This window comes from Eretmochelys imbricata, chromosome 1 (assembly GCF_965152235.1).
Source record: "Eretmochelys imbricata isolate rEreImb1 chromosome 1, rEreImb1.hap1, whole genome shotgun sequence".
NCBI lineage: Eukaryota > Metazoa > Chordata > Testudines > Cheloniidae > Eretmochelys > Eretmochelys imbricata.
Window position 1 is genome coordinate 79,431,322 of NC_135572.1, and position 27,610 is coordinate 79,458,931.

At 43.7% G+C, this 27,610-nt stretch overlaps 1 protein-coding gene across 5 annotated transcripts in view; it reads left to right on the forward strand.

The window, feature by feature from the left end:
• Nucleotides 1-27,610, forward strand: part of PIBF1 (progesterone immunomodulatory binding factor 1) — a 168,978-nt gene that overhangs the window by 32,535 nt on the left and 108,833 nt on the right. For all 5 annotated transcript variants that reach the window (XM_077812313.1, XM_077812350.1, XM_077812323.1 and 2 more), the window contains exons 9-10: nt 6,002-6,127; nt 15,461-15,559. In XM_077812313.1, coding sequence (XP_077668439.1) covers nt 6,002-6,127; nt 15,461-15,559 — 225 coding nt within the window. The remainder of the gene's footprint in view (nt 1-6,001; nt 6,128-15,460; nt 15,560-27,610) is intronic.

Sequence of the window (27,610 nt, forward strand, 5' to 3'; positions counted from 1 at the left end):
CCTGATGGGGCTAAAACATTGTCACGGGTGGTTCTGGGTACATATCGTCAGGCCCCCGTTCCCTCCCTCCCTCCCTCCGTGAAAGCAAGGGCAGACAATCGTTCCGCGCCTTTTTTCTGAGTGGACGCCATACCAAGGCAAGCATGGAGGCCGCTCAGCTCACTTTGGCAATTAGGAGCACATTAAACACCACACACATTTATATGCAGCACCAGAACCTGGCAGAGCGATACCGGGCGAGTAGGCGACGTCAGCGCGGTCATGTGAGTGATCAGGACATGGACACAGATTTCTCTGAAAGCATGGGCCCTGGCAATGCATGCATCATGGTGCTAATGGGGCAGGTTCATGCTGTGGAACGCCAATTCTGAACTCGGGAAACAAGCACAGACTGGTGGGACCGCATAGTGTTGCAGGTCTGGAACGATTCCCAGTGGCTGTGAAACTTTCGCATGCGTAAGGGCACTTTCATGGAACTTTGTGACTTGCTTTCCCCTGCCCTGAAGCGCATGAATACCAAGATGAGAGCAGCCCTCACAGTTGAGAAGCGAGTGGCGATAGCCCTGTGGAAGTTTGCAACGCCAGACAGCTACCGGTCAGTTGGGAATCAATTTGGAGTGGGCAAATCTACTGTGGGGGCTGCTGTGATGCAAGTAGCCCACGCAATCAAAGATCTGCTGATATCAAGGGTAGTGACCCTGGGAAATGTGCAGGTCATAGTGGATGGCTTTGCTGCAATGGGATTCCCTAACTGTGGTGGGGCCATAGACGGAACCCATATCCCTATCTTGGCACCGGAGCACCAAGCCGGCGAGTACATAAACCGCAAGGGGTACTTTTCAATAGTGCTGCAAGCTCTGGTGGATCACAAGGGACGTTTCACCAACATCAACGTGGGATGGCCGGGAAAGGTACATGACGCTCGCATCTTCAGGAACTCTGGTCTGTTTGAAAAGCTGCAGGAAGGGACTTTATTCCGAGACCAGAAAATAACTGTTGGGGATGTTGAAATGCCTATAGTTATCCTTGGGGACCCAGCCTACCCCTTAATGCCATGGCTCATGAAGCTGTACACAGGCAGCCTGGACAGTAGTCAGGAGCTGTTCAACTACAGGCTGAGCAAGTGCAGAATGGTGGTAGAATGTGCATTTGGACGTTTAAAAGCGCACTGGCGCAGTTTACTGACTCGCTTAGACCTCAGCAAAACCAATATTCCCACTGTTATTACTGCTTGCTGTGTGCGCCACAATATCTGTGAGAGTAAGGGGGAGACGTTTATGGTGGGGTGGGAGGTTGAGGCAAATCGCCTGGCTGCTGGTTACGTGCAGCCAGACACCAGGGCAGTTAGAAGGGCACAGGAGGGCGCAGTACGCATCAGAGAAGCTTTGAAAACCAGTTTCATGACTGGCCAGACTACGGTGTGAAAGTTCTCTTTGTTTCTCCTTGATGAAACCCCCCGCCCCCTGGTTCACTCTACTTCCCTGTAAGCTAACCACCTCCTCTCCTCCCTTTGATCGCCGCTTGCAGAGGCAATAAAATCATTGTTGCTTCACATTCATGCATTCTTTATTCATTCATCACACAAATAGGGGGATGACTTCCAAGGTAGCCCAACAGGGGTGGTGGAGGAGGGAAGGAAAATGCCACACAGCACTTTAAGCACAGCACTTCAGAAGTTTACAACTTTAAAATTTATTGAATGCCAGCCTTCTCTTTTTTGGGCAATCCTCTGTGGTGGAGTGGCTGGTTGGCCAGTGGCCCCCCCACCGCGTTCTTGGGCATCTGGGTGTGGAGGCTATGGAACTTGGGGAGGAGGGCAGTTGGTTACACAGGGGCTGTAGTGGCAGTCTGTGCTCCAGCTGCCTTTGCTGCAGCTCAACCATACACTGGAGCATACTGGTTTGATCCTCCAGCAGCCTCAGCATTGAATCCTGCCTCCTCTCATCACGCTGCCACCACATTTGAGCTTCAGCCCTGTCTTCAGCCCGCCACCTCACCTCCCGGTCATTTTGTGCTTTCCTGCACTCTGACATTATTTGTCTCCACACATTCGTCTATGCTCCGTCAGTGTGGGAGGACAGCATGAGCTCAGAGAACATTTCATCACGAGTGCATTTTTTTTTTCTTTCTAATCTTCACTAGCCTCTGGGAAGGAGAAGATCCTGTGATCATTCAAACACATGCAGCTGGTGGAGAAAAAAAAAGAGACAGCGGTATTTAAAAAGACACATTTTATAAAACAGTGGCTACAGTCTTTCAGGGTAAACCTTGCTGTTAACATTACATACATAGCACATGTGCTTTCATTACAAGGTCGCATTTTGCCTCCCCCCACTGCGTGGCTACCCCCTCAACCCTGCCCCCTCCCCGTGGCTATCAGCGGGGAACATTTCTGTTCAGCCGCAGGCAAACAGCCCAGCAGGAACGGGCTCCTCTGAGTGTCCCCTGAAGAAAAGCACCCTATTTCAACCAGGTGACCATGAATGATATCTCACTCTCCTAAGGATAACACAAAAAGATAAAGAATGGATGTTGTTTGAACGCCAGCAAACATACACTGCAATGCTTTGTTGTACAATGATTCCCAAGTACATGTTACTGGCCTGGAGTGGTAAAGTGTCCTACCATGAAGGACGCAATAAGGCTGCCCTCCCCAGAAACCTTTTGCAAAGGCTTTGGGAGTACATCCAGGAGAGCCGCGAATGCCAGGGCAAATTAATCCTTTCACATGCTTGCTTTTAAACCATGTATAGTATTTTAAAAGGTACACTCACTGGAGGTCCCTTCTCCGCCTGCCGGGTCCAGGAGGCAGCCTTGGGTGGGTTTGGGGGGTACTGGCTCCAGGTCCAGGGTGAGAAACAGTTCCTGGCTGTCAGGAAAACCGGTTTCTCCGCTTGCTTGCTGTGAGCTATCTACAACCTCCTCCTCCTCATCATCATCTTCGTCCCCAAAACCTGCTTCCGTGTTGCCTCCATCTCCACTGAAGGAGTCAAACAACACGGCTGGGGTAGTGGTGGCTGAACCCACTAAAATGGCATGCAGCTCATCATAGAATCGGCATGTTTGGGGCTCTGACCCAGAGCGGCTGTTTGCCCCTCTGGTTTTCTGGTAGGCTTGCCTCAGCTCCTTAAGTTTCACGCGGCACTGCTTCGGATCCCTGTTATGGCCTCTGTCCTTCATGCCCTGGGAGATTTTGACAAAGGTTTTGGCATTTTGAAAACTGGAACGGAGTTCTGATAGCATGGATTCCTCTCCCCATACAGCGATCAGATCCCGTACCTCCCGTTCAGTCCATGCTGGAGCTCTTTTGCGATTCTGGGACTCCATCATGGTTACCTCTGCTGATTAGCTCTGCATGGTAACCTGCAGCTTGCCATGTTGGCCCAACAGGAAATGAGATTCAAAAGTTTGTGGGCCTTTTCCTGTCTACCTGGCCAGTGCATCTGAGTTGAGAGTGCTGTCCAGAGCGGTCACAATGGAGCACTCTGGGATAGCTCCCGAAGGCCAATACCGTCGACTTGTGTCCACAGTACCCCAAATTCGACCCGGCAAGGCCGATTTAAGCGCTAATCCACTTGTCAGGGGTGGAGTACGGAAATCGATTTTAAGAGCCCTTTAAGTTGAAACAAAGGGCTTCATCGTGTGGACGGGTGCAGTTTTACATCAATTTAACGCTGCTAAATTCGACCTAAAGTCCTAGTGTAGACCAGGGCTATGTGAACAGGCAAGGAGGGGCCTGGTCGACTGCTCTGCCACAAGGTGATGAGGCTCTGGGAGTTTTGCATTGACAACTCAATCCGTTTCAAAGCCTCTCACCTTCCAAGTGTTTAGAACAAACTGGCAGACCCATCAAATGGATCTTTCTCCAGTCACAAGTGTTGTCTCTGCCCAGATGGTGGCCGGATTAATTTTCCAACAATGGGGGATTCCCCAAATAGACCGGTTTGCTCTCGGGCAGATCATAGCCCAGGGTTTCTCCTGTTGCCTTGGGCAGACAAGTTCCTCTATACATTTATCTCCAGTTCCACTCCTTCTAAGAGAGGAAGGACCATGCTCGAGTCATACTCATAGCTCCAATCTGGCCTTGACAGCATTTGGTTTTCCCCTCTGCTAAACCTCTCAAACTGAGCTCTGTAGATACTATCGTTGGAACCAGACCTGATCTCTCAGAATCACGGTCATCTCTTCTACCCCAAACTACGGGCCCTCCCCCTGACAGCCTGAATATTCCGTGGCTAACTTCTCAGGAGGAAATTTGTTCAAATGGGGTTCAAGAGATGCTTTTAATTAGGAGAAAACCTTTTATCGGGTATACTTTCCTGGTGAAATGTCAGAGGTTCTACATCTGGTCCCAGCAGAAAGACGTTTACCTGGGCTAGGGTCCAATCCCCTATGTATTGGATTATCTGTTATATCTAAAGCAACAGGGCCTTGCTATTACTTCTGTCAAGATCCAGCTGGCAGCTAACTCAGCTTTCCACCTGCCAGTTGAAAACTGTTCCCTTTTCTTCAATCGTGTGATGATCAGATTTATAAAGGTTTAGATCAGTTATATCTCCAAGTAGAGGATCCTATTCCCCATTGGGACTTAAACCTGGTGTTAGCAAAGCTAGCGGGTCATCCATCTGAGCTACTGGCTGCCTGGTTGTTACTCCATCTTTCCATGAAGGTAGCCTTTTAGTTGCAGTCACCTCGGACAGAAGTGTGGATGAGGTACGAGCTCTAGTTTCACGACCACTATATATGGTATTTCTACAAGGACAAGGTTTACCTAAGCCCTCACCCAAAGTACCTTACTAAGGTGGTGTCTTATTTTCACATTAATCAGGCTATATTTATCAACTTTCTTTTCTAAGCCTCATAATCATAGGGACGAGGAGACACTACACATGTTGAACGTTAGAATGCCTCAAGCTTTTTACCTGGACATGACCAACTGTTTAGGTCTTTCTCACAGCTTTTCCTGGCAATTGCAGACAGAATAAAGGGCCTTTAAGGCTTTTCTCAAAAGATCTTGCTGGATCTTATCTTGTATTTGTTTAAGCTATGATTTGGCGGGCGTGATGCTGCCAAATAGAGTGGTTGCACATTCAACCACATCTCAGGCAGCCTCTGTAGCCTTTCTGTCTCAAGTGCCTGTTCTGGACATTTGCAAACTGGCAACTTGGTCTTCAGTCCATAGCTTCGTGTCTCATGCCATTTCTCAGCAATCTAGAGCTAACACCATATTTGGACGTGTGGTCCTTCAGTCTTTAGCCACCTCCAGATCAAACTGCTTGTGAGTCATCTGAAGTGGAATGGACATGTGCAGCCACTTGAAGAAGAGGAAATGGTTATGAACCTGTTCAGTAACTGTTGTTCTTTGAGATGTGTTGCACATGTCCATTCTATAACCCCCCTCCTTCTTCTGTCTCCAAGGGAAATCCAAGGGGTACCTCTGAGGGAAAAACCTCCAACAACAGTACACTTAGCGTGCATACACCTGAAGTGGAATGGATATGTAACACATCTCAAAGAACAACAGTTACTGAACAGGTTCATAACCATTTCCTCTTCTTCAAGTGGCTGCACATGTCCAACAGTAGTTACGGGACAGGTTAGTAACTGTTTCTTGTGACATTTTATACATTTTTATCCACTTTCCACAGTTAGGCTCCAAAGTGGGATAAATCTGTAGGCCCAATTATTACAGCAGACCCCACTTACATAATTCCTGACTTTTTTTAATCAATGAGCTACTAAAGCACACATGTTACTAACAATTAGTTTTAAGTGAGTCACTAATAACTGAGGCCAGTACTTCTGTCAAGAAAAGACTGGATGCTATTCTTAGGTAAGCTGCATAGATCACACATTTTGAAGAAAGAAACCCACAGCTGTACTTATGTTGAGTAACAGGTCCTTGGAGATTTATGGCATAGCAAATAATAATGTGATCCAGAAGGTGTAACTATTTCTCTATTAAATTCCTGTAAATTATGCTGATTTGTTTAATTTTCAGAGACTACTATAAAACAGAATATGAGAACAAATTGCGTGATGAATTGGAACAAATTAGATTGAAAACAAATCAAGAAATTGAACAGCTTCGAAGCACCTCAAAGGAGATGTATGAACGTGAAAACAGGTAGGTAAACATTATTTAAAAAAAAAATCTTTCAGGCATAACGTAATTATGGTATACATTGTCATATGTCATCTTTGTGTTTGTGTTCCTATTATTTGTGAATCATGTTGTCAGTTTTATGGTGGGAAGGGGTGGTCACAGTGCAGAAAATTAGACTTAATGTTAAGCCATTATTAAATAAACTTAGATGTTACAAGAAAGCTTTTCATACGAAATTACATCTTTACAATAAAAGTGCAGTTTTATTTTTTGCTTTCTCTTAAAATAGCTGCTGACAATTCTTAGTATTGAAAATAATTAATTGTCAACAAAAGCAAAAGTTATCTTCCACGTTAGCATTAGTGGTTTGTGTTTTGTGCTGCTGTCATTTATATCATAGTGAAATTAATATGTATAAAGTACATACGTGTCAGGTAGTTTCCTATATATGATGCTTTGCAGCTGTTCTGGAGACAAGCCTTGGAATCTGAGAATAGAGAAGGGACTGTATTGAGAGGAATGAGGAACGTGGGAAATGAGTCATGAGGGGGGTTTTCTGTTTTTGTTTTTTTTTACTTTTTAAAAAAAGAAAGCAAGTTTGATATAGTTTAAAACTTATGATCTAAAAAAGTATACATCTCCAATTCATTATACTGTTATGTTTTCAGCAGAACATACTGTGATACCAATCTTGCAAAGGCTGACCTACCTGCTTTTGACATACCTTGCATGTTGGTAGTCCCATTTGAATTCAGTGGAACGCCTCATATGCATAGTGTTAAGCACCTATCTAAGTCTTTAGGCATTTAAAGGTTGGGACCTATGACCGTATGAATTTTGGCACTGTTTCTCTCTGCCAAAGTGATCAGCCAATAGTAAGAGGTCATAGTAATAGCAATTATTGCACAAACCTATCCAGTCTTATGTGACTATAATCGAAGATCAGGAGGACTGGTAAGTGTATTTGCAGGTATAAGGTAAGATTCTGTCCATTGCAAGTACAAATTCTTTGTAATCAGTTTCTGACACTGACACAATTACAACAGAGTGACCACCATAACATATATCACACTGTTGTTGTCTTTCTCAGTATAAACAAATATATAATCAAAATTTTTTATGTATATTTTTATTTTAAATAAACATCAACTGCCATTACTGGTCCACTACCTATTAATTGGTAGTCTCTTAGAGGCCTCACCCTAGAATTGGTTCTTTAGGAGGGTACCATTTACATTGCAAAAACAGTGCACTAAATCAGTTGCTGGAATACAGCCCTGTGCCAGCCTAGGCAATGGTTTGGGCTGTTTTAACCATGTGTGTGCACACAGACTGTGTTTAGATCCAACCATCTCACTTTCTAACTGGATACAAACTCAGTTAGAAGAAGTTGTTCTAGGCATTGCAGGTGGTGACACTTGCAGTTAAAATAGACACTTTACATTATTAGGACCATTTTCAGTTACTTATAACATTGCCACGCTTGAACCATTTGGTGTGGTCTTCGGATTGAATTTTTGTTTGTTTGTTTCCAAAAACAAGATTAGGGAAAAAAATGTTGTTTTGCCCACATTATAAAAATCCTTCTTTGTTGGCTACTGTGCATTCCCACTTATGGGAAATCTACAGCCTTTAGCATTGAACTGTGGAATTATATTAAAAAAGCCCACGTTTGCCGGTGGGAGAGGAGGAAGATGCAGAAGTACCTGTCACACTAGGATGACAACATCAGTCCAGTTTATACAAAGGAGTACTCTCTCACAACCACCTCTGTTTCTTCATCATTATCACAGAGAGCTAACTGGAACTTTTTTCTTGTGTCCACTAGCTAGTTAGCCTGTCCTTTTCTTAATGTTACTATAGTTCTAGTACAGTTAAAGTAGTTGAGACCACTTGCCTTGGGTTAGTGCCAAGGCTGTGTTGGGTCCCAAACACCACAGAGGGTTCAAAACGTGTGTGACCTGTTCAGCTACTGAGACAGACACACTGGCAGAGGCTTGTGTAGTGTGACTGGGAGAAGCTCACCTAGCCCAGTGCACGATTTGCCACATCTTCACTCCTTGGACGACAAAGGACAACAGTTAAGTCTGCAGGGGCATTTGGCTTCCTTAAGCCTTCAACCAGATTGTCCTAATGTGCCTTCCGGAGTTTTGAGGTCTGCCTCTGTGCTGACAACTTTTTTAAAGAGACCTGAGGAATTAACACTGCCACCTCAGCCTTGAAACCAGCCTGAAATCAATTAGCCTGAGACAAACATCTAGTGGGATTGTTCTGCCATTCAGCACCACAGGCTCCATCAAAATAGTGGGCTCTGGCACTGCAGTCTAGATTGGCATTGTTGTCAGCACCGAAAATTGCTCTTGTGCTGTTAGAGTTGACACTGTTTTGAGATCTCCTTGTGAACTTGTTCCAGGGAAGAGGAAGGAAAAAAGAAAGCATTCTGCTTTACAAGAGGAGACCAAGGAGAAGAAAGCTGAGGCTTTGTTCTCCTACTCCACTGACATGTCACCTCTTGAACTCCTTACCCTGTCAGTGATGCCCTTGGCGTGCACCTCTCCTCGATATATGACTCTGGTGACAAATTATTTTGACACCTCACTGGTGTGCATATCTCAGACTATGTAGTCCCTCATGTTGGGGGACCGCCATCCGTGGTTTTGGCTATGACTCTGCAGCTTGACTCAGTGCAGCAGTATTTGTCACTGATACTGATCCAGAACATGTTGGTTCTGAGGGGATCCCATGCTCCTCAAACAACGCAAGTCTTGTGGTTTGCTGCTGGTAACCTAGTGGGCTTCCTTTGCCAAAATCTCCATCTGCCTGGAAATACCTTATGTAGGAACACCGTCAACTATTATGTCCTATGTTCAGGAGTCAGTGAAGGCTTTTCCCAGTGCTGCCAAACAAACATGTCACCAGTTTTGGCTCTGTTGGTAACCTGACACCGTTGCACCTCATGGTACCACAGGCACCTCCACCAGCACCGACAGCTTTCCCAGTACTGGCCTCATGTCAGGCACTGCTGCCTTCCAGAGCCACCCACGTTTTAATCGGTGCAGAGATGACTGGCACTTCTGACACCATTTCCTCCTCAAGAAGAGTGGCACATGCATGACAACTAAGAGATGACTCCTTCAGAGGAAATGGAGTGGTCACCCATCAAGGAAAATACTGATGGAATGTCCGTTGAGGATCAAATTGGGACTTTGTTCATCTCTCCTCCTGATAAACAGGAACATGCTTCTTTGAGTGCTTGCTCATGTTGATTCCAAGTAGGTTTGTGTGCGCCGCATGCAAAGTTGCCGGAAGGTTTTTCCTTTAGCAGTAGCTGTTGGGTCAGCTCAGGCGACCCCGGAGTCATGCCTTCATGGTGCTGCATATAGGACCCTGCCAACCTGCCGCCTCTCCAATTCCTTCTTATCGCCAGTCACCGTCATTGAAGCGTTCTCTTTTTTCTCTCATTCTCGAATGATCCCCTAGTGGACTCTTAATTATTACCTGTAAATAGTTAATAGTTCTTAGTATAGTGTAGTGTAGTTTTTTAACCCCCTTGTTCGCCTGGGTTCTCTTCCCCTTTTGCTTCCCGGAGCCAGGGCATGCCTCAGTCCCAGGGGTTTTAAGCCATGTGGGGTCTGCCAAAAGCTGATACCAAAGTTGACCCACACATATCCTGCTTTAGGTGCCTGGGGGAATCTCACCAGGCTGACAAGTGCAAAATCTGCAGAGGATTCTGCCCAGGACCGAGAAGGAAAGGAACCACAGGCTGAAACTTCTGCTCATCGAGGCAGACCTGCAGCAACAATCAGAATCGATCCCCGTGGACCCGGCACTGGGTACTTTGGCATCAGTGTGTAGTGCACCAGCTTCAATGAGGGAGGTCCACAGAGGAAGGACTCAGAGGTCAGCGACCCTCGGCACTGTCACTCCCCAGCACTGAAGACTTCCTCACGTGCAGAGACCCGCCACCGCTCGCAGTCGTTGGTGCCTCGCAAAAAGCGCAGGAAGATAGAGGGCTTTCGCCTGCTCGTCTGACTGAGCATGAGCGCAACCTCTTCCATGCCTGAGGCGGTACCTTTGACTCTGGGCCCTCAGAGGTTGGGTTTCAGTTTAAGGGGGGATTTTATTTTGGGGGTGGGAGGATATGACTATAGAGTATTTTAATCTGTACATTCACAGCTTCTCTTTAGACTTTGTCCTGCTGTATTGTTCTCTGCATTTTTTGACTCTTCTTGTTGTTCTGTTGTGGACAGGTATGAGGTATAAACTCATTAATTTTATTTCCTATCAGTACTAGGGTGGATTTGAGTTAAATTGATTTAAATCATGATTTAAATCACTAATCAGGAAGATTCGATTTAATCATGTGTTTCTACATAAAGGTGCATTCTTGTTGGTTGTTATAACCTTAATACATATTCTTCACAACTTAGAGAGAGATCTAAATTTCATTTTTAGAAGGTACAAACTATATGTTTTTAAGTGATTTATTTTGAAAACTTTTCAGATTAGTTTTACAGCTATATCAGAAAATGAATGATTGTTTGGTTATTTCATTTACCGAAGGTAATTGAAGCAGAGAGTTCACCTCCCAAAGACTTCATAAATATCTCCAATTCAGCACATTAATCATTACTATTTGGAGGATTTTCTTGCCATGCTGTATTAGTTGGAGAACATCACCAGACAGATATTTAAATTGTTTTATTTAATAAAAACAACAATGTTATGTATTTGGGATTTTTTTGCTTCAACAGCAAACATATAATATTTTAACAAAACAAACATGTGAATTTTTGAATTTGGTTAGAGTGGTAGCTATGTTAGTCTGTATCAGCAAAAAAACCGAGGAGTACTTGTGCACCTTAGAAACTAACAAATTTATTTGGGCATAAGCTTTCTTGGGCTAAAACCCATTTCATCGGATGCATGCAGTGGGAAAATACAGTAGGAAGATATATATACACAGAGAACATGAAAAAATGGGTGTTGCCACACCAACTGTAACAAGACCAATTAATTAAGGTGGGCTATTTTCAGTAGGAGAAAAAAAAAACCTTTTGTTGTGATAATCAGGATGGCCCATTTCAAACAGTTGACAAGAAGGTGTAAGTAACAGTAGGGGGAAAAATTAGCATGGGGAAATAGTTTTTACTTTGCATAATGACCCATCCACTCCCAGTCTTTATTCAAGCCTAATTTAATGGTGTCCAGTTTGCAAATTAATTCCAATTCTGCAGTCACTCGTTGGAGTTTGATTTTGAAGTTTTTTTGTTGGAGAATTGCGACTTTTTGGTATGGCAATACCCATTTTTCATGTTCTGTATCTATATATCTTCCTATTGTATTTTCCACTGCATGCATCCGATGAAGTGGGTTTTAGTCCACGAAAGCTTATGCTCAAATAAATTGGTTAGTCTCTAAGGTGCCACAAGTACTCCTCGGGTTTTTTTTGGGGGGGGGGTGGTGGGGGGGGTTGCTGAATTTAGTTAAACATTCAAGTTTTTTAAAATCAGATTTGTTTTTGTTAAAATTGTTTTTAACTAAAATAGTTAAATGAGGTATTTTAAAAAACAAAAACAAAAATTAAATCAACTAAGTCAGCCAGGTCAACATGAGAAACTTAAAATATTGGCTTCTGCAGCTAACTCAATTGTATTCACCTTCATTTTCCTGTTTGTTCATAATCTGGAAAAGAAAAACAAGCTTTCCTGCTTTTTCAGGTCCCAAACGATTTATCAATTTTGAATGAATTAGTCCAAGGGAAGAAAATATTCTTTCTACGCTGGCAGAAGAATCTACTGCTGTTAAAAGTGAAAATATCACTTCAACAGTCTCTGAATCCAAGTGCTTAAGTGACTTCCAGCAGTTCACTTCTGTGACTTTCTTTAAAACATCATCATCAAACTTGTATTTCTTGAATGGTTCTTATTGCCGAACTGGGTCTCTTTTATGGCCTCCTGCCATTATAAGTTTGCCCTTCCAGTGAGAGCATGGTATGGTAGATCTCAAATCAATGAAGGCTACACTCAGAAAGACCTCAAGACTTCTGGAATATGCTGCTCAAACAGTTTCACTTTTGTTTCTACTGCCTGTCCCTCCCTTCTCACATTTATCTCCAGACTTCTTCTCCTTATCTAGCTCTATTCCACCCCCAACAATCTTTTTGATACTTTTAGAGAGAAGTAAGGGATTGACTCTGGGTACACCAGGGGTCGGCAGCCTTTCAGAAGTGGTGTGCCGAGTCTTCATTTATTCACTCTAATTTAAGGTTTCGTGTGTCAGTAATACATTTTAACGTTTTTAGAAGGTCTCTTTCTATAAGTCTTTAATATATAACTAAACTATTGTTGTATGTAAAGTGGATAAGGTTTTAAAAATGTTTAAGAAGCTTCATTTAAAATTAAATGCAGAGCCCCATGGACTGACGGCCAGCACCTGGGCAGTGTGAGTGCCACTGAAAATCAGCTTGTGTGCTGCCTTTGGCACGCGTGCCATAGGTTGCCTACCCCTGGTGTACACAAATTTGCAGAGGGACAATAGGGTATAGGTCTGTTATTTCTCACCTCTATCTATTTATTTATTTTAAAACATTTTTGCTGTTAACAAGCATGTTATCTCTGGAGACACAAATCCACAGTTGGAGAACTGCAAAACTAAGCATCTCTGATGGTATCTTCTAGACTGAGCACTGAGTCCCATTGGGTAGATAGATTAATCTAAATAAGCTATACAGAAGCCTCTGGAACCCCATAAAATTGGGTCCCTAATCCATGAACTATTGGAACTCATTTATAAATCTTTTCTTAAACATTACATGAATATATTGTCTCATACTATAGAATTAGAATGTATAATCCCTATTCCATGGTGAGATATCTTTAAGCTATAATATATATTAATTAAAACTATCTTTAGGTAGGTTTTTTTCTCTCAAAAAGCATTTTATCAAAAAAAAATCTGATTTAAATTAAAAAAAAATCCAATTTTTTTACTTTATTTTTTTTAAATCCTTGATTTTTATCCACCCTGATCAGTACCATGGCTGATGCCAGTAATACCAACTTTAAGATGTATGAATCTTGACACTACATATTCAGATGCTGATGACCATGTGCTATGCTTCAGGTGGTTAGGTATGGGGGGCACAGTCTGGGCTGATAGTAAGTCTACATTTGTTTGATCCTTGGGACTCTGAGAGAGGGGGAGGGTTTCTTAAAACTCCATGTGTGGGAGGAGCACTTAAGGAACTTCTGGCCTAGTCCAAAGCAGAAGATCCGTCAAGATTAGTACTGAGGTACTCTTTTACTGCCCCAACATCAAAATCCCATGGTAGGAAGGTCTTTTTTCACATCTTTTTTTGCACATTATGCTAAGAAGGGTTGAAGTTCCAACTCCACTTGGCTTCAAAGATCCACTTGGCTTCAAAGACCGAGGAAGCACAGCTGTGTTGGTGGTGAGCAGATCCTCTGTGTAGAAGGAAGCTGGTGACAGTGAGCTCATTGGTCCTAAGGTTTACCAGAGCTGGCAGCCCATTCAAATCTATATGCTTATCTCAGTGTGTAGGAGAGCCTATGGTGTCATTGCTGTTTCAAATACTACTTAGGTTCTTTCTGTCTTTCTTTCTCAGCTGTAAACCTTTCCCTATTTATAGTGTCTCGGGCTTCAGTGTTACATCTCCTGTTTCAGTTAGTCAGCCTTCAGAACCAAGGGTTCATAGAATTGTCCCCACTTCATCTTCAGTGAAGCCTGAGTGCCACTAAAGTCTTTGTGTGTCATTCTGTCCTTCTGGTTCTAAGGAATTTGGACCTGAACAATGTCTTTTTTCTAGACATAGGATTGGTGTTTGAGCTCCTCATCTGAGGTTTATTCTATCCTTTGGGGATCTTTTGATCTGCCTTAACCTTATGATACTAGCTCCTTGTTCTCATTCTTCCATTTTGGTCTCTTGTCTTTTGGAACAGAAGTGTAAGGGGTCTAAGGGAGTTCAAAAGTGGTAACTTGGAATGGGAAGAGGAAAAGAAGGATGATTCCTGGCTGGTGGACAAGTAAGGCTCAGTACATTCCTGAGCCTATTCTAAACTACTGCAGGGACAGAAACAGACTCTGTGACAGATTGAATAAGGAGCCCAGGGATGGCTGGAACTGGCTGGGCAAGGAGTCTGAGAGTGGGGAGAGGAGTCCAGGGTAGGGTGGGGATGCTAGTCAAGTCACATAAACCAAACTTTTCACCGATGGTCACTAATTGTGTTCCTTATTTTATGGGTATGCAATCTGAGATACCTGCTTCTGATTGCCGGAACACTTATAGTAGCAACTGAAGTCAGTGGGGAGTTGTTTTTGAACACATAAAGTACTATATAATGCTAAGTGCTCTGAAAATCAGTTCCTAGGCTACTCAAATTGGGCACCCAAAATTAATGTAGACTTTTTACCTTAATCTCTCTGTTCCCTAGGTATAAAATTGGGATGATGTCTATCACTCAACCTCATAGGCTCAGGCACCCTTAATCCTTTTCCAAACTTTGAATTCTTGACTTTGCAATCTTAACATTCTTTAACATTTTTGTGTGTCATTTCTATACATGAATGAAGATCTAATCCTGCTGTGGGAATTCAAATAATCATCATTGTATAGGATTAGGCTCTAAATGTGAATTATATAAAGAACATTGACATTATGTACAAAGTAATATTGCTAGGTCTTAAAAGTGGAGATCTGCTGTGTTCAATTCAGGTTTTAGGGCTGGATTTTCTTAAATCAAATCTGTCTGTTTCCTATACAAATCTTGGAGCATGTCAGACAAATTTTGTGTTCTGTTGGCCCAAAAGTGAGCTATGCTGGGTTGTCTTAATTCTCAAAATTTGTAACTCAGAAAACTAGTTTTGTAAAATTTCTAAAGCAGCTGAAAGGGTTATTTTTAATTGACCAGCAGAAAAGCAAAAAAGATTATATGGAATAATATAACTGCAGAAAAGAGTCTCATACATCTTTGTTTTTCAAAGAGGTAGTAAATGCATTTTGAGAAACGGGGATATATAATCAGTGGCAATGATGTAGACTTGAGACCAGTAAGTCACAATTGGTAAAAATGTATATGAAATCGGGGATGGGAAAATTATTGTAAATTAAGACTTTTGTGTAAAAAAACAAATAGTCAACTATTAAGTATGAGAAGCTATTCACAAAATAAGTTAGCACTCCCATACAGCTCTTGTGAGCCAGTCCAAAATGACTAAAAAAGAGATTTAGATATAAATTAATATTGTTTGTTTATTAAAATTCTTGTTCATATATACCATGCTTATATATGTATCGCATGCTTGCTGACAGAATAATTTTATTTTTTACTTCAGAAATTTGAGAGAAGCAAGAGATAATGCTGTGGCTGAAAAAGAAAGAGCAGTTGTGGCTGAAAAAGATGCTTTAGGAAAATATGAGCATCTCTTAGAACAGTAAGTATATTTTAAAATGCATATACACAAATTGAACTAAAGAGATACTAGTATATTTATGTCATTAAATTTGATAATTTTTTCTGGACTTAAAGAGAATACTGCATACAATTCTTGTCAACCATGTTCAAGAAAGATGAATTAAAACTGGATGAAGTGCAGAGAAGGGCTACTAAAATGGGCAGAGGAATGGAGAGCCTATTTTACAAGACACTAAAAGAACTTGGCTTGTGTTGCCTAGCTAAATGAAGGGCTGAGAGGGGATATGATTACTCTCTATAAATACCGCAGGGTAGTAAAACAACAGGGAAGGAGAAAAGCTATTTAAGCAAAAGGATAATGTTGACAATAAGAACAAAGGGTATACACTGCACATGAATAAATTTTAGGCTGGAAATTAGAATGATGTTTCTAACTATCAGAGGACTGAGTCTCAGAAACTGCCTTTCAATAGGAATAGTGGAAGCAAACTACTTACCAGTTTTAAAGTGGATCTTGATAAATTTATGAACATGATTATATGACATGATTTCCTGTGATAGCAGGGAATTGGACTCACTGACTGAAGAGGTTCATGTCATTTCTGTTCTGTGTTTTCATCATTTCTCTAAGTGGACAAGATTAGTTTTTAACAAAATGCATTTTCACCCATGAGCAACCAGTGGAATTCCAGAATGCCTGAGCAGCAATCCAGATTGTCTCAAGATTCTTCTGTTCTTCAAGTGATGTCCCTGTGGGTGCTCCACTTTAGGTGTTGATGCACCCCTGCGCCCATAACCGGAGATTTAAGGAATCAGTGTCCAGTTGGGTCACACATGCATGGTCCCCGTTTCGCACCGCTTCAGGCGGTTAACAGGTGTGCAAGCAACCCCTCCTCAGCTGCTTCTCTGCTGCTTTTGGCTCGAGTCAGAGCACTTAGCAGTGCCTCGCAGCTTAGCAAGAACTAAGCTTTCCCTTAGTTTTTAGTTTTCAGTTAGAATAGTTAGCCTTCCTATTTGATCCCCATCTTTTGCTTTTTCCAAAAAAAAAAAAAAAAAAAAAGTTACTTAAATTTTTCCTCAAAGGGCATGTAGGTTTCCGTTTCTATGTGATTATTGTACTTCCCCTGCCCTTTGTTTTTTTACAGGGAGAGTACGCTCCTTGAGGGGCATGACTGTTTCTCCAGGGTTCAAACACTGCACTATCTGCAGGTTTTCTGTACCTCTTTCTGACGGACACTCTGTGTGCCCGGTGTCTCAACGAGACACATGTACTGCAGACGTGTTCGCACTGTCACAATCTGAAAGCTTGCACCAGAAAGGCAAGAGATCTCCAACTGAAACTAGTACTCATGGAGAGATCTCTCCACCTGGCATCTAACATTAGGTACACACCTTACCAGGCCAGAAATTGCCATCGGCAGCCTGTGATAAGGGCCCTTCCTCCATGGCACGGGCTCCTGATCAACCCGCCAAGAAGGCGGCAAAAAAACGGGATACCATGTTCCCAACTTTGGAGTTGGCCAATAAAAGGCTCTCCACTCACACTCCGCAAACACTCCTGGTACTGACCGCACCGGCCATGTCAGCACCTGAAACAGAGGGTCCCTCTGGCACCATCGGTACCAAGAAACCAAAAACTCCCACGCAGCCGAGCTTGGTCACAAGCATCAAGGGGAAAATGAAACCGCATTCCACGGTACCATCAGACAGGAACAAGCAATTGGTACCAAGCATCTCAATAACTCGCATGCTAATGCTGCCACCTAGTGCAACCATTATGCACACGTCAGTCACACACCGGTGCCGACAAGCAGTTTCCAACATGCGGACCCGTTTCCTACAACACCAACGGTACTGATACCGGATGAGTCGCAGCAATTCCTCCACCACAAATATATCTCTGTTTAATCAGTACCAGAGTCTCCCATCTTCAGCACCAGTGGTACCTCAGTACCCACAGCACTTTGTCAGCCCAGTTCTCCACCTCTGTCCGCTCCACAATTCTCCAGTGAGGATGGAGATGAGAATGCTGGGCGCTCTCTGCCACATTCCTCCCCTCTGGCTGCTCCTACAATGCACACCCCTCCATGCACGGGCTACCTGACAAACCTTCCAAACCATAGTGGATGCCCACTATGCCCTTCCAACCACAATGGTCTTTTTGGAATCTATGGGCTACATACCAACAACGACAACCGGGCATACCTGTCAGCCTTCCCACAGCTGACACACTTCAAGCACCTTTATTGATCCCACCTGGCACCTCTGAACAGGGGCTCAGGAGGAGGAGGAGGAATTCTCTGATCAAGACAATCCACCGGAAGTCCACTTCTCCTTATCCTCACCGGACGACACTATTATGCCCCCACCTACCACTGCAGGTGGTGATTTGTAGATGTCTTGACATTGTTTAGGGAGAGCTGCCACTTCACTGGACATCTCCTCAGAAGAGGTCAGGAATCATGCACAAGCACCCATCAACCTCATCTAAAATCATCCTTCCCATGAATGATGCGATTATGGATACTGTGAAGTTGCTCTGGCAAACCCTTGCAACGATTCCACCTACCTATAAGAGGTCTGATTAAAAAATACCATGTGCCTGCAAAGGGCTCTGAATTCCTTTTTTCGCATCCAACATGGAATTCATTGGTGATCGATGCTTTCAATGAACGGGGTAGGCAACAATATTACAGAAACACTCCATATGACAAAGACTGGAAATGCCTTGACCTTTTCGGTTGCAAAGCCTATTCTGCTGAGACCTTACAAATGAGAATTGCCAACTACAAGGTCTTATTAGCAAAGCATGACCACAATAACTATGCAAGTCTCTCTGAATTACTGCCTTTATTCCAGTGACAAAGAACAATACAAATCACTCATCACAGAAGGTCAACTCATAGCCAGAACAGCATTACAAGCTGCTCTGGATTCAGCATATTCGGCTGCGAGATCCATAGCAACCACAATTGTTATGAGACGAGCCTCCTGGCTCCATCTATCTGGATTCCCAAAGCCGGTATGGTTGACTGTGGAGGACTTACCATTCGAAGGATCTGAACTTTTCGTGGAGAAAACAGATGAGTCATTTCACACTCTTAAGGACTCGAGGGTGATATTGCGATCTCTGGGCATCCACATCCCTAAGATCAAAAAGCAACAGGGCAGTGATCAACCCCCTCAACGATTCTGACCCCCTCCATATGCACAATGCAGTAGATACTACAAACATCAGGGTCGGAAGTAGAATACCTCAAGGTGACTGCAATCTGGTCCCTCAAATACTACTTCTCAGCCATCAACTTCCAGACAACAAATTTGAAGCCTTGGTCGAGGGCCTGAGAACCCCATCTCTTTCAATGCTGGAATCATCTACAACTATCAAGACCTTTGGAGATTACCTGACCTCATTTTACCCAATTTGGCACAGTATTACAACAGACAGATGGGTATTAGAAATTATCAAAACTGGTTACTCCATTTACCATACCTCCAAACCCCCTATTAACCCCCCCCCTTCCCTATCTCTCTTCAAGGACCCCCTCTCACGAGTATCTACTGCAGTGGTGGCCAGCCTACAGCTCCCACTGGCTGGGAAAGGTGAACCGCGGTCGCCGGGAGCTGCGAGCCATGCCTCTGGATGGTCAATGTAAACAAACTGTCTCGTGGCCTGCCAGTGGATTACCCCAGTGGGCCACAGGTTGCCCACCACTGGTCTACTGCAAGAAGAGGTAACCCACCTCATGACTCTAGGAGAAGTAGAAGCTGTACCATCCGAGTACAGTGGTAAGGGGGTCTATTCCCACTAATTTCTCTCACAGAAAAAAACAGGAGGTTGGAGGCCTATCCTCTACCTATCGTGACTCAACAAATTTGTGAAAACACAGCAATTCAAAATGGTCACACTAAGCACCATAATCCCTGCAGTAGAAAGAGGGGACTGGTTCTCAGCCCTCGACCTCCAGGATGCATATTTTCATATATCCATCCATTCATCCCTCACGTTGAAAATTCCTATGATTTGCACTAGGACATGACCATTTCCAATATGAAGTGCTACCTTTTGGCCTTTCCACTGCGGCTCGGGTATTTCTCAAAGGTACTATCCGTAGTAGCTGCATATCTACGTAGAGAGGGAATCATGATTTTCCCTACCTGGTCAACTGTCTGTTGAAAGCACCAACAAGTCAGGCAGTCATAAAGTCCATCGAACACACAATAACTCTGTTTACCAGATTAACATTCAAATAAACATTCAAAAATCAACTCTAACACCAGTTCAACACCTGGAATTTATTGGAGTGGACCTCAGCTCCCTCGAGGCAACAGCCTCCCTACCGACAAAACAATTTCTGATTCCAACCAATTTGATCTCCACAGCACAAAATAGCCCGCAAGTGTCTGCCAGAACTTGCGTACAAATTCTAGGCCACATGGCCACCACGACCTTCGTTGTCCGACATGCAAGATTACATATGCAGTGCCTCCAAGCCTGGCTCCAAACAAATTATGTCCCACACAAGCACAGTATAAAGAAGTGCCTCACTATGTCAAAGACAGTCAAAGATTCTCTTTTGTGGTGGACCAACCTGGACAATGTCTACTGGTGGGGTGCCCTTCCTAGAGAACCCATTGTTGATCACCATCACTACGGATGCGTCCCTTCTGGGGTGGGGAGCACATCTGCAACCACACTCTGTATAGGCCGATGCTCCGTGACAGAGTCCCATCTTCACATAAACCTATTAGAACTGCGAGTGGTTCGGAACACTTGTTCCCACTTCCTACCGCTAATCAGAGACAGGATGGTACAGATTCTCACGGACAATGTAACTTTTATGTTCTACATAAACAGACAAGGGGGAGTGTGATCACACTCCCTCTGTGTGGAAGCCATGCACCTTTGGCAATTGTGCACAATGTCCAAATTACAGCGTCACACCTACCTGGCTGCCTGAATACTATGGCAGATACCCTAAGCAGGAAGTTTTATCAGGACCACGAGTAGGAGCTGAACACACCAGTAATACTAGACATTTTCTGGATGTGGGGGTTTCCAATGATGGATCTTTTTACAACTGCACAAAACACCAAATACCCCCAGTTCTGCTCCAGAGCGGGACTCGGTCCACACTCTCTGGGTGACACCTTCCTCATCAAGTTGAACGCTCCCCTACTAAACGCCTTGTCTCCCATCTCCTTTCCTAGCCCGCGTGCTTCATAAGATCAAACGAGACAGATCCAGAGTGATCCTAAAAGCCCCCGAATGGTCACAACAAACATGGTACCCTTACCTTCTGCACATGGTGGTCTACACACCACACACACTGTCACTTCTACCTCAGCTGCAGGTTGTGTCATCCATCTGGATCCCCAATGACTCCATCTCAAAGCTTGGTTACTGCATGGTTCTCAGACTCTGAAATGACATATTCCACAGATGTACAAAACATCTTGTTAAACAGTCATAGGACAACTACCCGACTCACATACATACATAAGTGGAGGCCATTCGACTCATGGTGCCAACAAACAGACGGCACTTCTCTCAGCCCCTTTACCTCTCATTCTGAACTACTTGCTGGAACTCAAATGGGCATCTCCATGAGTTACATATGTGTGCATATATCAGCGATCTTGGCATTCCGTCATAAAGTAGATGGATTCTGTACCTTTTCACATCCACTTCCTAAACGTTTTCTTAAGGGCCTCTGCAGAAGTTTGGAATCCCACCCCACCATGGGACCTCGACTTAATCCTCCATGCCCTCATTGGCCCTCCCTTTGGGCCCAGGGCTACAAGCTCCTTGTTCCAACTTTCCATGAAGGTTGCATTCCTAGTGGCCATTACATCTGCCAGAAGGGTGGGAGAACTTATACAGAACCCACCTTAGACAGTCTTTTTCAAAGATAAAATATCCCTCAGACCACAGCACAAGTTCCTACCTAAAGTTGTCTCATCCTTTCATCTCAATCAATATATTTGCTTACATTTTTTCCTAAACCGCATGTGGACAAACAGTCTAGATCACATCCCCTAGATGTCCGCAGGGCTATAGCCTTCTACATTAATTGAACAAAATATTTTCTCAAGTCTCCAAAACTGTTTGTTTCAATCACCGAATGATCAAAAGGTAATGCCATTTCCAAAGAATGTGTTTCTAATGGATATCAGACTGCATAAAACTGTGTTACCTCCAGCATGAACGAGAACCCCCTACACTGTAGGGCCTTCAGGGATCTGCACTCATTCTACCATAGGCCTATCAGCATCCATACCGTTTCTTAATAATGTTCCTATCACGGAAATCTGTAGGGCCGCAACCTGGGCTTCTCCACACACATATGCCCAGCATTACACTTTGCAACAACATGCATCTTCCAGTATTCTGTTCGGACATACCGTACTTTCATCTGCTACGTCTTCAACTCCGAAGCTCCCTCCTTTCATTGGAGAGCACTGCTCTGAAGTGGAGCACCCACAGGGACATCGCTCAGAGAAGAGAACGTTACTCACCTTGTGTAGTAAAGGAGGTTCTTCGAGATGTGTGTCCCTGTGGGTGCTCCACGACCCTCCCTCCTCTCCTCTGCTTCGGAATTTTATTACTTTTCTACCGCAGAGTAAAGTAACAGGGGGGTTGGTCACATAGCACCAGTTAACCGCCTGAAGCAGCGTGAGATGGGGACCGTGCATGTGCAGCCGAGCAACTACTACCTTTAATCCAGCTGTGGGCACGGGGGCTTACTGATACCTAAAGTGAAGCCCCCACAGGGACACACATCTCGAAGAACCTCCGTTACTGCATGAGGTGAGCAACGTTCTCATCTTCCCTTGTCTTGCCTTGTCTCTCAAAGAGTAGATTGTGTGAATATTTTTCTCACTGTTGTTTCAAGAATGTCATAGTTTTTTTTATCTGTTAGGCTTGTCACCTAAGGGGGCAGTATTTAAAATAACTAGCGGCCAAAACAAGTGCTCCTCTTGTGGTGAAGTTATGCAACTCACACTGGCAGGATAGCTTCATATGATGTGAAGAACCTCTTTCATCAGACTCTGAGCTCTCTGATTCTCTATTACTCCTGCGGGATTCTGTGTGACTGTGCGCCTGCAGAAAATACCACTCCCTTATCTCCCGCAGAATTCCTGTGCTTCCCTGCTGAAAATGGCAGGGAAGCCACGCCAGGGTGTGTGTGGGAAGAGAGGACATGACCATGGGTGCAGTTTTTTGCGGGGATTGCTTCCCTTCAAACAGAGGTGAGACATCGGCGGATGGGGGGACACAGGGTTACGTGCCTCTGCCTCCCCTCATTTCTTCAAGCGTAGAGCTGCCCAGCTGTTTCGGCTCCACTGACTCTGCAGCTGAACGTCGCCTCCTGGGTCCTAGTGACAGTTGCGCTCCCCTTCTGTGTGCGGGAGCCTTCCTGTTTTCTGTGGAATAGTGAGTTCCTGCAGTGGGGCTGGGTAAGGACGGGTGGGGAAGTGAGGGACGGGAGGGAGATGGGGTGGAGGGAAGAGGCAGTGGGGAAGGAAGGGGGTGGAATAGGGAGGGGTGGGGGGAATGTGGGAGTGAGGGGACAGGGGTAGAGAAGAAAAGGGGATAGGGGAATCACGAGCCCGGCATTTGGCGCGCCCTCGGCAGCAGCTGGGAATCCCCCGTTAAGCAGGCCCATTGAACTCTGAACCCTCTTAGCCCTACACCTGCACTCCTCCAACTGACCCCACACACCTGGACCCCCACCCCACTGATCCCCAGCCAGCTGCAGCTGGACCCCCACCCCATCAAGCCCCACTCCCATGGCACCCAGACCTCCCCCCCCCCCGAGTCCCCCACACCCAGACCCCCACCTGGTGAATCCCAACCACCTTCTCCTGGATTGCCTGCAGAGTCCCATTGCCGCTGCACCTGGAACCCCCCAATAAGTCCTTGTGCATCCAGATCTCCCACTGAGCCACCTGCACCCAGATTATCCCACACAGAAACCTCTTGCCCCACACCTGGATCCCCCCACAGTAAGCACCTCCACACTTGGATCCTGCTGGGCGGAGCCTGCCCTCCCACACCTGGTGCAGAGGGCCAAGTCACCAAGGTGTTTCTGGGGCAGGTCCAGCCCTTGCACTGTGTCAGGGTCAGGTGCAGCCTCACTGCCGAGTCCCTGTACTGGGGGAGATGGGGTCTTCAGGGTAACCTCCCATCTCAATGCAGCCAGCTCCCCACTGCCATGCTGGAGCCACATTTGTTATTGACAAATAAAAGTTGCAGAATTTTAAAATACTGTGCGCATAATTTGAAATATTTTGGTGCATAATTTAAATTTTTTTGCACATAATTCACTCAGGAGTACTCTGTGGACCAGTGCTGTGATTCATTAGTTCAGAATAGGAAGTATTTTTATAATGTTTTCAACTAACAATTTAGCTATAATTTGTATGGAGCATAATAGTAATTGAATATTATACTTACCTTTGTGGTAGACCATTTGTTCCTTTCCTGCTGCCTCCACCAGTTTTCTCACTTCCATATGTCCCAAATGGTGGTGGAGAACGGCTGTAATACTTCTCCATGCCAATTTATTAATATATTTTAGTGTGGGGAGGAGTTGTGAATAATTCTCTGTACTGCTTCACAATAGCTCCAGTGTCCTGCTCTGCAGCACCTTGGTTATTTAAATGCTTAGTTCTCATAAATGACGACTAGTAGTCATGCTAATTATATGCTGATTTTGAGCTATAGATAATATCCAAATAAGGATTTGAATGAGGCTACTACATTCATTTCATTTATGACTTAATCCATGTTTAAACCCAGGTGTTTAGGAACTGAAAGGCTAATGCATTAACCAATCGTGCCATCTCGCTGTCTACTTGGAATGAACGTTTAAGTGACATTTTGCTTGAACTTGGTTTCAAAGGTGAGCTGTAAATAGGAATTGTTAAGATTTTGTTAACTTAAGCAATATGTGCTTCACACCTAATAACCAAGATACTGCTATTAGGGCATTTAGCACATTGCCCAAACCTGTAAACACTCTTTATTATTCAGTCCTGTGTATTTTGTCCCCTGTGGGACTCCTAGCCCTCACTGCAGTGTGACATTCCAGCATGCACTATGCTGTAAATGAATTCATATAAAACGTGGAACCCTGCTGGAAAATATATTCATCACATAAAGAATGAGATAAGTGCCATTTTTTCTCTTTTTACTGTATAGAATTTTTGTTTTAACAAAACGCTATCTTATATTTTGGGCATATAATTTTTTTTCTTTTTTAAAAACTTCAAAACCATGCAACAGCCTTCTTTAAAAAAAAGCACAGTTTCTTGACCTCTTGAATGCTGGTTTCCTGGTCCACTGGGGTGGTCTGATTGTTGTGATTTCAATGGCATTATTTATTAGGGCTGTCAATAAATCTCAATTAACTAATGTGATTAACTCAAAAAAATTAATCACGATTAAAAAAATTCATTGCGATTAATCACAGTTTTAATCACACTGTTAAACATTAGAATACCAATTGAAATTTATTAAATATTTTTGGATGTTTTTCTACTTTTTAAATATATTCATTTCAATTACAACACAAAAATACTAAGATAAAGTGTACAGTGCTCACTTTATCTTAGTATTTTTGATTACAAATATTTACACTGTAAATCTGATCAACAAAAGAAATAGTATTTTTCAGTTCACCTCATACAAGTACTGTAGTGCAATCTCTTTCTCGTGAAAGTGCAATTTACAAATATAGATTTTTGTTGTTACATAACTGAACTCAAAAATAAAACAATGAAAAAACTTTACAGCCTACAAGTTCAGTCCTACTTCTTGTTCAGCCACACTAAGAGAAACAAGTTTGTTTACATTCATGGGATATAGTGCTGCCCGCTTATTATTTACAATGTCACCTGAAAGTGAGAACAGGAATTCGCATGGCTCTTTTGTAGCCGGCATCGCAAGATATTTACGTGCCAGATATGCTAATCATTTGTATGCCCCTTCATGCTTCGGCCACCATTCCAGAGGACATGCTTCCATGCCGATGATGCTTGTTAAAAAAAATAATGCGTTAATTAAATTTGTGACTGAACTCCTTGGGGGAAAGTAAAATGTGTCCTGCTTTGTTTTATTCTCATTCTGCCATATATTTCATGTTATAGCAGTCTCGGATGATGACCCAAGATATGTTGTTCGGTTTAAGAAAGCTCACTGCAGATTTGACAAAACGCAAAGAGAGTACCAATGTGAGATTTCTAAAGATAGTTATGGTACTTGAACCAAGGTTTAAGAATCTGAAGTGAGTTCCAAAATCGGAGGGGTGAGGTGTGGAGCATGCTTTCAGAGGTCTTAAAAGAGTAACACTCCGTTGCAGAAACTACAGAACCCAAACCACCAAAAAAAAAAATCAACCTTCTGTAGGTGTGTAACGGGGTTAGCACTCACCTCTCATGAGTGCCCCCTTTTGGCTGGGCGTGTTTGTGTTCTTTAGTTCTGGTGACCCCTTTTGCTGGTTCTCAGGCGGGTTTGTCAGTGACACAGCATTCCAGCCAAGTCAAACTGTCTGCATGTTAACCAGCACAAACCCCTTCCAGGTATACGGTCCACCAGGGCCTATCTTCGAACCCCTGTCGTGGTGGTGTCTTTCTCTAGCCCTCCCTTGTCTGTGATGTTTAAGTAGTTCAGCCCTGGTATAGGATTGTATCCCCAGGGCTTCCTCCCTGGAGATACTATCTTCCTGTAGCCCTACCCTGGTTCAGTGTCTGCTCAGTCCTAGCAACCAGCCAGGAGTTGCCTCAGTGCTCCCCCGGTCCCTGCTAGCAAACTGTCCGTGGCCCTGCTGCTCTTCCAGGCAGCCAGGCCTGCAGTCCTTTCTTCTTCTGCTCCAAGCAGCAGCTAACTACCACTCTGCAGCTCCTTTCTTATGGCCCTCGTGGGCCCTGATTGGCTACTTCCCCTGTAGCCTGCTTGGAGGACCTCTCCATTGCTCCTTCCCTGTGATGGGTGTGGCAGAACTCTGAGGCCTCCAGCAGGAGGCATTTGGGCCTAGTCCACTCCATCACAAGGTGGCATCTCACTCAGATGATGAAAATGAGCATGCGTCATTCTGCACTTCTTTGGATCATTATCAAGAAGAACCTGTCATCAGCATGGATGCATGTCCTCTGGAATGGTGGTTGAAGCATGAAGTTAACATATGAATCTTTAGCTCATCTGACACGTAAATATCTTGCGACACCGGCTACAACAGTGCCATGCGAACGCCTGCTCTGACTTTCAGGTGACACTGTAAACAAGAAGCAGACAGCATTATCTCCCGCAACTGTAAACAAACTTCTTTGTCTGAGCAATTGGCTGAACAAGAAGTACGACTGAGTGGACTTGTAGGCTCTAAAGTTTTACATGGTTTTGTTTTTGAATGCAGTTACTTTTTTTTACATAATTCTACATTTGTAAGTTCAAATTTCATGATAAAGAGATTGCACTACAGTACTTGTATTCTGTGAATTGAAAAATACAGTTTCTTTTGTTTTTTCAATGCAAATATTTGTAATAAAAATATTAAGTGAGCACTGTACGCTTTGTTTTCTGTGTTGTAATTTAAATCAATATATTTGAAAATGTAGAAAACAAAAGAAAATTAAATAAATATTATTGTATTATTGTTTAACAGTGCGATTAATTTATTTAATCGTGGTAGACAGCCCTATCATTTATGCTTTGGTGGTGTTGAATCACAACAAGAGACAACAGTCTAAATAAAACTGGAATATGCAGCAACTAAAAAGAAGAGAAAAAGTGAAGTTTTAGATAACTCTACTGAAGGCTGGTTACTGATGCCAGTAATATGTTGCTTAAGTTAACAGAATTTTGGCAATTCACCTTTAAAATATGTCTGGGCTCTGACCTCATCAGAATATCCTTCCTTACTTCCTTCATTTTCCATTGATGGTAGAAGCAACCAACTCCCACAAAAAAAAGCTGTCACCAAAGTCCAGTTCACTGTATATGCCAGGGGCTAGGTCCGCTTAACTGTGCTACTCAGTTATTTTTCACACCCCAGAATGACGTAGCTGG